The 10,001-nt window shown below is 33.9% G+C and overlaps 1 protein-coding gene across 1 annotated transcript in view; it reads left to right on the plus strand.

The window, feature by feature from the left end:
* LOC104892787 (beta-amyrin 11-oxidase) overlaps positions 1-9,514 on the plus strand; it is a 34,853-nt gene extending 25,339 nt beyond the window's left edge. The window contains exons 4-9 of the mRNA XM_010678788.4: positions 3,152-3,418; positions 4,905-4,988; positions 5,196-5,274; positions 5,812-5,918; positions 7,838-7,956; positions 8,104-9,514. Of these exons, the coding sequence (XP_010677090.3) occupies positions 3,152-3,418; positions 4,905-4,988; positions 5,196-5,274; positions 5,812-5,918; positions 7,838-7,956; positions 8,104-8,194 (747 nt within the window). The 3' untranslated portion in view covers positions 8,195-9,514. The remainder of the gene's footprint in view (positions 1-3,151; positions 3,419-4,904; positions 4,989-5,195; positions 5,275-5,811; positions 5,919-7,837; positions 7,957-8,103) is intronic.
* Positions 9,515-10,001: the final 487 nt, after the last annotated feature.

Genomic DNA, 10,001 nt, shown 5'->3' on the forward strand with positions numbered 1-10,001 from the left:
ATTTGGGCCCGGGTGTTGTCCCGGATTGGAATTGTATTTCCGAACTTGATATGCATTTTTTTCCTTTGACACTAAAATATGTTAAGGAAAACTCAACATTTAAAAGGTACAAAATTTAATAATGTGAATACTTAAAGCATGATTAAAAGTTGGTTGAGATTGTAATATGTCATATATAATAGCAAAAATAAGTCACGGGTTCAAATCTTGTTACAAGCTAGTTTTACTTTTATTAATTAACATGACTTATGTACACATTGGACAATTCTAGTGGAGTTAAAGAGGTGCCACATGGCGTGTATATATTGTCACATACGCCTTTTAATATTGTCACGTACGCCTTTTAATATTTTTGTATTGTTGCCTGAACGAAGTGTTAGTGTGTGCTTGTTATTTCCTGGGTGTATATTGGCTGGACTATATTAAACTTTGCCAAATTCAAATTCAGTCTAAAACCTTTTGGACTCGAAAAATTTGAGCCCAAATCCGATCTAAACTTTATCTAAACTTTCTTTAAAGTCCATATCAATCCAGTATAAAAAATTTTCTGGAGTCCAAATCCAGACTAATCAAAAATTTAGTAGACACTAATGAGGAAGATGACCAGGTCGGATACTAGGCATTAGGGTTAGAGATTTATCAAATTATGTTTTTATGTAACAAAAGGCACAAATAGTAAAGTAACTCTACACTTTTCACTTTGGAGGGTAAATGAAAAATCAGACGCCAACTAGGAAAATTTGAAGAGGTAATTAATGTTGAAAAGTCCATACTTCACATACAATATTCTATCCGGTCATTATCAAAGTTTCGAGTTTGACTTATACATTTATCGATGCCTATCTTTAACTATAAACTAGTTATTAGGCCCGGGCTATGCCCCGGGTAAGAAAATTTTCATTTATTAATATTGTACTTTGATATGATATCACTAAAATACAACTTGGTCTAGTGGTTAAAACTTTAGTACATGAACTGAGGTCACGGGATCAAAACCTATACTATGCAATTTCTAATTTTTTTAATTGTACATGGATTACATGAACTAAAACTCCCTTGGGAGAGCGCCACGTGGCACCGTTCCTGGTTTACGCACGCCTTTTAATATATTAGTACTAGCCTTCATATGCACGCGATGCGTGCGTTAATTTCAAAATTTGTTATTCTATTAGATACTCCATTCGTACTTTATTTATGATTAAACTTAAATGTGAAAAATTTAGCAGTTAGATGAATTTAGATATATTAATTCTCTAATGTAAAAAAATAAAAAGGTTGTGAGTGATTGTTAACATTATTTTTTGTGAATGAATATTGAACAAAAAGAACAAAAATAATGAGTTGGTTTAACTAAATTAAAGAGTATCAAAGGTAGTGAATGTTCAGACTTTTCATGTGCACATTATGTATGCCATCTTTTTTATAAGGTATAAATATTTTGTCCCTTTAATTTTTGATTGAAGTATTTGATGCATATACCATTTTAAACTTGTTTGAAATGGCAAGTTGGAATGAGAATTTTTAAATGATTTGCTTTTGTAATTTTTTTCATTCCATTAATTAGATCATTAAGGGTATTTTAGGCACTTCAAAAGAGGACACCACACCTCCTCCCTTGGCTTATATAATAGAGATAGATATTTGTAATTATGTATTCTTAAAAATTATAAAATTTGATTTTATCAAAGTAATAACTGAGACAAATCAAATAAGATGCCATATAATCATATTTGTTTTTCTTATATATTGAATAAAAATTTAGAAGATTCTATGTTATTCCAATTAGTGCCAAGTTTTCAACTAGGAATATTAATAAGGATTGAAGGGAGTGCCAACGAATCCATGCTAATTAAGATATTTTTGAATTGGAATTTTTGGATCCTAAAGGAGTGAGTCCAAGTCCAGTCCGAAAATATTCAGACTCGAGAAATTTGAGTCTAAGTCAAGTTAATAATTTTTTTAGTCCAGTAGTCTGACAAGTTTGAATGAATTAGATCGGACTATGAACTTTTCGCAATCCACTTATACCCAAATTGTCTCATATCATGCAGTGGCGGACCCAGGAATTTGAATATGGGGATACGGAGTTACGGACGTACAACAAACACAAAAATAGTAGAAAAAAGTTCATAAAAAAAGTTCAATACATAAGTCTTACAACCAAAATATCCATAGTCATACATAAGTAAACCCTAACTAATTCATCAACAATGTTCAAATTCAACAATTTACATCTAAATATTCAATTAAATTAAGAATCTAACAATATATAAACGTAGAAAAGATAAAAAATCTGAAATCAGAAAACAAAAGTATAAACCCTAACTAATTAATCACCAATGTTCAAATTCAGCAATTTACATCCAAATATTTCAATTAAATTAAGAATCTAACAATATATAAACTTAGATAAGATGAAAAATCTGAAATTAGAACTAAGAAGTAAGAACTAAGAGTCTAAGAACTAAGAACTTACAAGAACAAAGCTGCGATTTGCGAATCAGTGGCTTGAGTTCTGCGAAATAGGCCACCGCGGCACCGGTGACCGGCGTGAGTTCAGCGAATTAGGCCACCGGCGGGCGGCGTGTCGGCCGACGGCCGTTATTATGTGAGAGAGAGAGAGAGAGAGGAGAGAGGAGAGAGGAGAGAAGAGAGAGGAGAGAGAAGAGGGAGAAGAAAGAGGAGTCTGCTGCGTGAGAAAAGAAAGAATGAAACTTGGAAGTTGGAAACGCTCGCTGCGCGATTTTTTTTTAATTTTTTTTAAATTTTTTTTTTTTTTTAAAACTGATTTTTTTTTTTGAATTTGGGGATACAGCTGTACCCCCATGTCCCCTTCTAGGTCCGCCACTGATATCATGTGAGTTTCAACTATTGTTTGAGATTTGAAAATTAATATAAAGAATTCAAATTACTCGTATTTGCTTAGGTAGTCATACTAACTTTATAATCCATTTGTGAGTGTGTTTGTTTTTGATGTTGAGAGAGCCACAAAATAAAAATACATTTGTTGAGATTCGTTTGAGGAACGAATAAGCCCTTAATTAATCCTTTAGCCCATCTAAACTATTTATAGGACTTAATGAAGAATAATATACTTGTGGACTTACAATGACCTGATCTGCATGTTCATGTGTCTATGATTTATATCTAGTGTCGGAAGAAGATAACCATGAAATTCAAGGAGGAGATAGAGAAAAGGAGGCAAAATAACAATAATGGAGAAGGGTCAGAAACTACAAGTGATCTCATACATGGTTTGATGCAAATGAAGGATAAAGAAGGGAGACAATTAAGTGAGGAAGAAGTTTTGGATAATATTGTGAGCACTATCCACAATGGTCATATTGCAGTTGCTTTTCTAGTAACATGGTCTCTCTACTTTGTAGCCAAATCTCCACATGTTCTTCAAAAGCTTCAGGTACGTAATTGCATAATTAATTTTGCTATCATCTTTGTTAGAAACATTCAGGTAACAGCCACTGGCGGACCTTTTAAAGGGCATGATCAGCCTGGTCCCTAAAGGTTTTGGAGGAAAAAAATACAAGTTGCAATTTTATAGCCTGATAAAAGCCCAACATAAAGGCACACTGCATTTCTGCGTGAGGTACATTGTACAGGAGGGAAAAGGAGATAAGGAAAGGGGGACCACATTGGGAATATTGCCTTAAAATTACATAAAATCACCTCGCTCTTATCAAACATTTTCAACTTTACCTTTTTATTTTTTTTTGTTTATTTTCCACAACCACCAGTTCCATTCCCACAACCACCACCAAAACCACGCAAACCCCCACCGAGGCCACGCACACCATCACCAAAACCACGCAAACCGCCACGAGCAAACCGAAAAAATTGGGGCGATAATCCACCGCATGGTGGAAACATCTATACAGGATTTTTCCACCATCGTGAAAACATCCAGGCTGGACGTTTCTACCATGGCAAAAACGTCGAAGTCGGATGTTTCCCGGTGGATTGCCTCAATTTTTTTCCCGGCTTGCTCGTGGTGGTTGCAGATGGTTGGAGTGGGGGCTGCTGGTGGGGGTGGAGGGAGGTGGGTGAGGGACTGTTGGTGGGGTTGTAAGTGGGTGGGGGATGCTTGCGGGGCATTATTATTATTTTTTACAATCATATCTTCAATTGAAAAATCTTATACTCTTTTCCGTCTTTATTAATTTAGCTCTTTCTTTCGCACAAAGTTTTAGGAGAAATAATATTGTGGGTTATAGAAAGAAAGAGAAACTATTATTTTATATTAAAGTTGAATGTATGTGTAACGAAAAGTTAGTGGTCCCATTCTAAATATATAAATAAAAGAAAGGGGTAAACTAATAAGGGACATCCTAAAAAGGAATATGGGTAAACTAATAAAGGATGAAGAGAGTATAATACAGTTGCATCAAAGTTAGAGTCATATTAAACATACATAATACATTAGTTAAATTAGAATAAAAAGGATAAATTGCCTTAAAGTCCGATTCAGATGGATTTTTTTATGCAATTCGACTCCAACCCAACTCCAACTCGAAGTCGTACATTTATAATGAAATCGGGTCTAGATTATATTTTGTCAAAGTTGGCTCTGATCTTTGCCTTCGAACTGAAATGGACTAGGATCGCATGCAGACTGAATTGCCATCCTATTAGGCTATTACTATTGTACTACCGCTAAAACTTACTACGATTTGTACCTGGTTGTAGACTTGTAGTAACACGTGTGTTTTTAGAGACTAATTACGTATATACGGGGACCAGTGTTACACTATTACTCATAATTCATAAATCATAATACTGCACAATCATTTGTTTATATGTCAAACAATTAAAAGACCAAATGCTCAAACAATTACTAAGTTTAATTTGTAGAAGTGATTTAACAAAACAATCCTCAAAATACATTGTAGGAAGAGAACAGGGATATGTCACGACAAAAGAATGGTGGGCACATAACATATGAAGATATCATGCAGCTCAAGTATACGAACAAGGTTATATCAGCTTCCCCAAATGTTTTTATACTTTTCTTTTGTTAAGATTATCATTTCAGTCACTTGAATTATGACGTCAAAATATAGCATCATCAATTTAATATACATTTTCATTAGATTATAGGTTTATTATTAGTAATATAGTATAGCAATAAAATTAAAGTTAAACCATTGTTAATAACGAAAATCAAATATAACTTATTGCAGGTCATAGAAGAAACTATTAGAATGGCAAATCTTTCCGGCTTTGTTTTCAGGAAGGCTACTGAAGATATTGAATTTCAAGGTCTGGAAGTAATATACCCACAAATTGTATCTCTTATCACAACATCAACTACTCCCTCCTTCCTATAATATATTTTCTTATAAAGTGTCTTAAAATACAAGTCATATGTCTATTTTCAATCAATAATTATACCAAAATACCCTCATGAAAATAATTTGATTTCCAGATTATCCTCATAATTTTAGCTCCTGATGCACCATTACGAATGACAAAATATGATCTTTTACTGTATTGAACTCCTCTATACATGAAATCGTACAACAATGAATGTCCAGTTTCTATTTTTTGTTAAAAGAAAAACAAAACAATGTAAGTGTTTTCTAATGAAAATGAATCTATTTATCAAAGTAAAATAAGATTCCACTTATCTTAATTCCTATGTAAAAACATAATTAGAACTTATATTATGGAAGAGACGGAGTATATTTTTTCTTTTCATATAATTTCCTTACATTAGAAGGAAATAAAAATTAAGTTGTTTTGACAAAGTTTATTAAATGACAATTTATATAGAAGTATAATAATATAATATTGCAGGTTACTTAGTTCCAAAAGGTTGGAGAGTTATTGTATGGCTAAGGTACCTCCACACTGATCCATCAAATTTCGAGGACCCCATGACTTTTAATCCAGATAGATGGGATGTAAGTACCTCATTTTAGCCAAATGCACCAAATTTTTGATTAATTGATGAATGATGAGCATGTCTAACCACATAAAAGTTAGTAAATCACAATATTTTAAGAGAGGTTTTTCTATTCTTTTCCTTGTTTTATATACTACTAGCCTTCTATGTAGCTATGCATGCGTCGATTTTTTGGGACTGTTCTTAATAAATTTCATCTAAATATAATTTTAGAAATGTGATTTATAAGTATTGTTGCACAAATGAATGTAAAGTGATTAGAAATTGTAATGAACATTTACATATAAGGTCTTATAGTTAATCTAAGAGTTTTTTCACCAGGTACCCCTGTGATTTTTCAAAATTCATGCGGTACCACTAATTTTAAAAAAATGCACCATGTACCCTTTTTATTTCTCCAAAATGCATGATATGCCCTTAATTACTAACGGTGTCAAGTTTTCGTTAGTCATTAACCTTAATTAATTATTAAATCCTAATTAAACCTTAATCCTATCCCTAATCCTACCACCTACCCCTAACCTTAATCCTGAATTCTAACCTAAACCCTAACCACCAATCAACCACCCCTCCCCCACTCCCTAGCAGCCCCCCCTCCCACCACCACCCGCAGCTCCCATCCCCTACCCCTGCAGCCCCCCTCCCCAACCATATCAATTTTTGTCGAACTCCCCCCCATCCCTCCCCCACCCCAGTAGCCCCACCCTCCACCACCCCCCGCAGCTCCCCTACCCCCGCAGCCCCCTCCCTACCCCCGCAGCCCCCTCCCCCACCTTATCAATTTCCGTCGAACTTCCCCCCCACCCCGTCGATTTCCGTTAAAGTCCCCTCCCTCATCTTATCGATTTCCGTCGAACTCCCCTCCTTATCCCCGTCGATTTCTGCGAACTCCGATCCCTTCCCCACCCCTGTTGATTTCCGTCAAAGTCCCCCACCCCCCTATCGATTTCCGTCAAAGTCCCCCACCTTAGCGATTGTTGTTTTGCGGCGAGATGAGAGAAGGGAAAAGGTGTGGCTACGAGGGTGGGTGGGCTACGGGGTGCAGAGGAGGGGTTGCGGCATGTGCGGGAGGGGGTGGCGATGGGGTGGCAACGGGGGTGGGGGAGGGTGGGCTACGGGGGGTGGAGGAAGGGGTGGGGTGGGGAAAGGGGTGGTTGGTTGATTAGAGTTAGGGTTTAAGGTGAGGGTTAGGTGTTAGGGGGTTAGGGTTACTTTTAGGATTAGGAATAGGATTAGAGGGGTTAATTAGGGTTATAGGAGCTAATTAACCCTAATGACTAACGAAAATTTAACACCGTTAGTCATTAAGCGCATTTCATGCATTTTGTGAAAATAATAAGGATACCTGGTGCATTTTTTTTAAAATTAGGGGTACCCCATGAATTTTGATAAAGTACAGGGGTACCTGGTGAAAATACCGTTAATTTAAATTTATATTTTTTTTTAATTGAATAACCATTTTTCTAATTGTGTTAAGTTAATTTACTAATGCTTATTTGGTTTAATTTATCATTAGAATTTTGACTCCATCTTTAAATTAGGAAAGGATATATTGAAGAAGATTTGAATATCCAATTATATATTTAACTAATGACAAAAAGGACTCTTTAAAGGGGGACACCATAGCTCCTCCCTTGGCTTATATAATAGAGATCTACGTTTCACTGTACATCCACCATCTATTATTGGCACACAAATCAAGAAGGAATGATATATGCTTGTGGCGTGCTTAGCTGGTCCAGACACAAACCGTGATTTGGCAGCTCATTTCCTAAGTTACTCCAAAATTAAGCGTGTTTAGCTATGAGTTGTCTTGGATAAGTGATTCCCGGAAAATTTCTTAGATTGCACATGAGCAAAAACAAAATGCGCTGAATCTCTCTAACATATTAATAATGATACTAAGAATTCATGCAGATGCGGCCAAAGAATGGAACATATCTTCCATTTGGGGGAGGTCCAAGATCTTGTCCGGGATATATGCTTGCTCGATTGAGTTTAGCTGTTTTCCTTCATCACTTGTCCGTTGGATATAAGTAAGCTAACACACCTTTTCGATCTTTTACCTGTCTTTTCTCGATAAATGGTTGATCGCATGCTGAATTGGTAAAGTCATAACAATAATTCCAATATCTTTAAAAAAAATTATTCACATTATTGAAGATTTTGCAATATCCTTGCAGGTGGGAACTGCTTAATCCTAATGCGAGGATAAACTATTTTTCACATCCATTGCCAACCGACGGCCTTGAAATTTGTCTCAACAAAAATTGAGCTCATTTGAGTATTTGCAAGACTTCAGTTAACGTCTTTAAATATAATGTTAAGAAGATTATTCACATATTTCTCAACATTTCTTTTTTATCAGAGGTTGTTACTTGTTGTAACTAAATCACAGCTATTATTCCTTAAGTAGCTTTTTTTTTTTTGTTTTACTAGGTGTTGGCCCATGCGTTATGACACACAATCCTCCAAATCTGCACAATTTAATCATTGAAATTGACCGTGTCTAAGGGCCTGTTCTCCCCAGCTTATTTTCAGTTCAGTTCAGTTCAGTTCAGTTCAGTTCAGCTCTAATAAGTTCAGTTCAGTTCAGTTCAGCTCCAATAAGTTCAGTTCAGTTCAGTTCAGCTCCAATAAGTTCAGTTCAGTTCAGATCAGTTCAGTTCAGTTCAGTTCAGTTCAGCTCTATTCTTTTATAATCATTTTGTTAAATATTATTATTATTATGTTGGTATAATTTATTTTACTAATTACTATTATTATTATTATTATTATTATTATTATTTAAATATATATCATTACTATTAAGTATTATTATTATTATTATTATTATTATTATTATTGTTGTTGTTGTTGTTGTTTCTATATATATTTTTTATTATAGCTTTACTAATTATTATTACTATTATTATTAGGAGGAACATGGTTTAGGTCAAAGCACAAATAAACCCACTTTTTTTAGCCCATAAACCAATCAAATCGCGTCAAGACGGTTTTTGATGTAATTTTCGCGGTCCAACCCAATCATTATTTTTATTACTAAATATTTTTAAATTATTAAATCTAATTATTAAAATAGTAATATTAATTTACTTCTTAGATATTATTGTTATTATATATCATCGTCAAGTATTAATATATTAATACAAATAATATAAAATAATTATTATTAATTATCATTACTATCATTAATTGTTATTATTATTAATTTATGATTATTAATATTATTATTTATAACTATCATTTAAAGATATTCAAAATACTACTATTATTATTATTCATTATTATTACTTATCATTATAATTATTATTTAATATTCATATTATTATTGTTTAAAATATTATTTATATATTTATTACATTCAATTTATTTCAATGTAATATAATTCAATTCAATTTAATTCAATTCAATTCAGTTCAGTTCAGTTCAGTTCAGTTCAGTTCAGTTCAGTTCAGTTCAGTTCAGTTCAGCTCTGATAAGTTCAGTTCAGTTCAGTTCAGCTCCGATAAGTTCAGTTCAGTTCAGTTCAGCTTTGATAAGTTCAGTTCAGTTCAGTTCAGTTCAGTTCAGCTGTTTTATGCCGAAGAGAACAGGCCCTAAGACCTTGTTTGGTTGACAAAATAAATCATGGGAAGTACAAATTCCTATGAAGTAAAAGTATATGAAGTTGTTTGGTTGGCAAAATCATGGGAATTTGCACTTCTTAGGAAGTTCTACTTCCTCCAAAATGGAGGAAGTTACTTACCTAGGCCCCCCTAGGTAAGTAGAGCTTCCCATAGGAAGTTCTACTTCCCATTATCAACCAAACACAATTTTACACTTCCTAGGAATTTCAAATACATGGAAAAAATAACTTCCTAGGAAGTATGACTTCCTATATACAACCAAACAAGGCCTAAATTTTGGACGAAGTATTTTTTTTTGGGTTAATGTGATACTTCATCCGTTCTTTAATGGTTATAACATGTACATAATTTTTGTTAGTGCAAGACTTCAAAGTTGGGGAAAATGGTGATGAATAACTAAAGTATTAGCATAATTGATTTAAGCAAAATCGTAGTTTTACAAAACCAACACC

This window comes from Beta vulgaris, chromosome 5, assembly GCF_026745355.1.
Source record: "Beta vulgaris subsp. vulgaris cultivar EL10 chromosome 5, EL10.2, whole genome shotgun sequence".
Taxonomy (NCBI): domain Eukaryota; kingdom Viridiplantae; phylum Streptophyta; class Magnoliopsida; order Caryophyllales; family Amaranthaceae; genus Beta; species Beta vulgaris.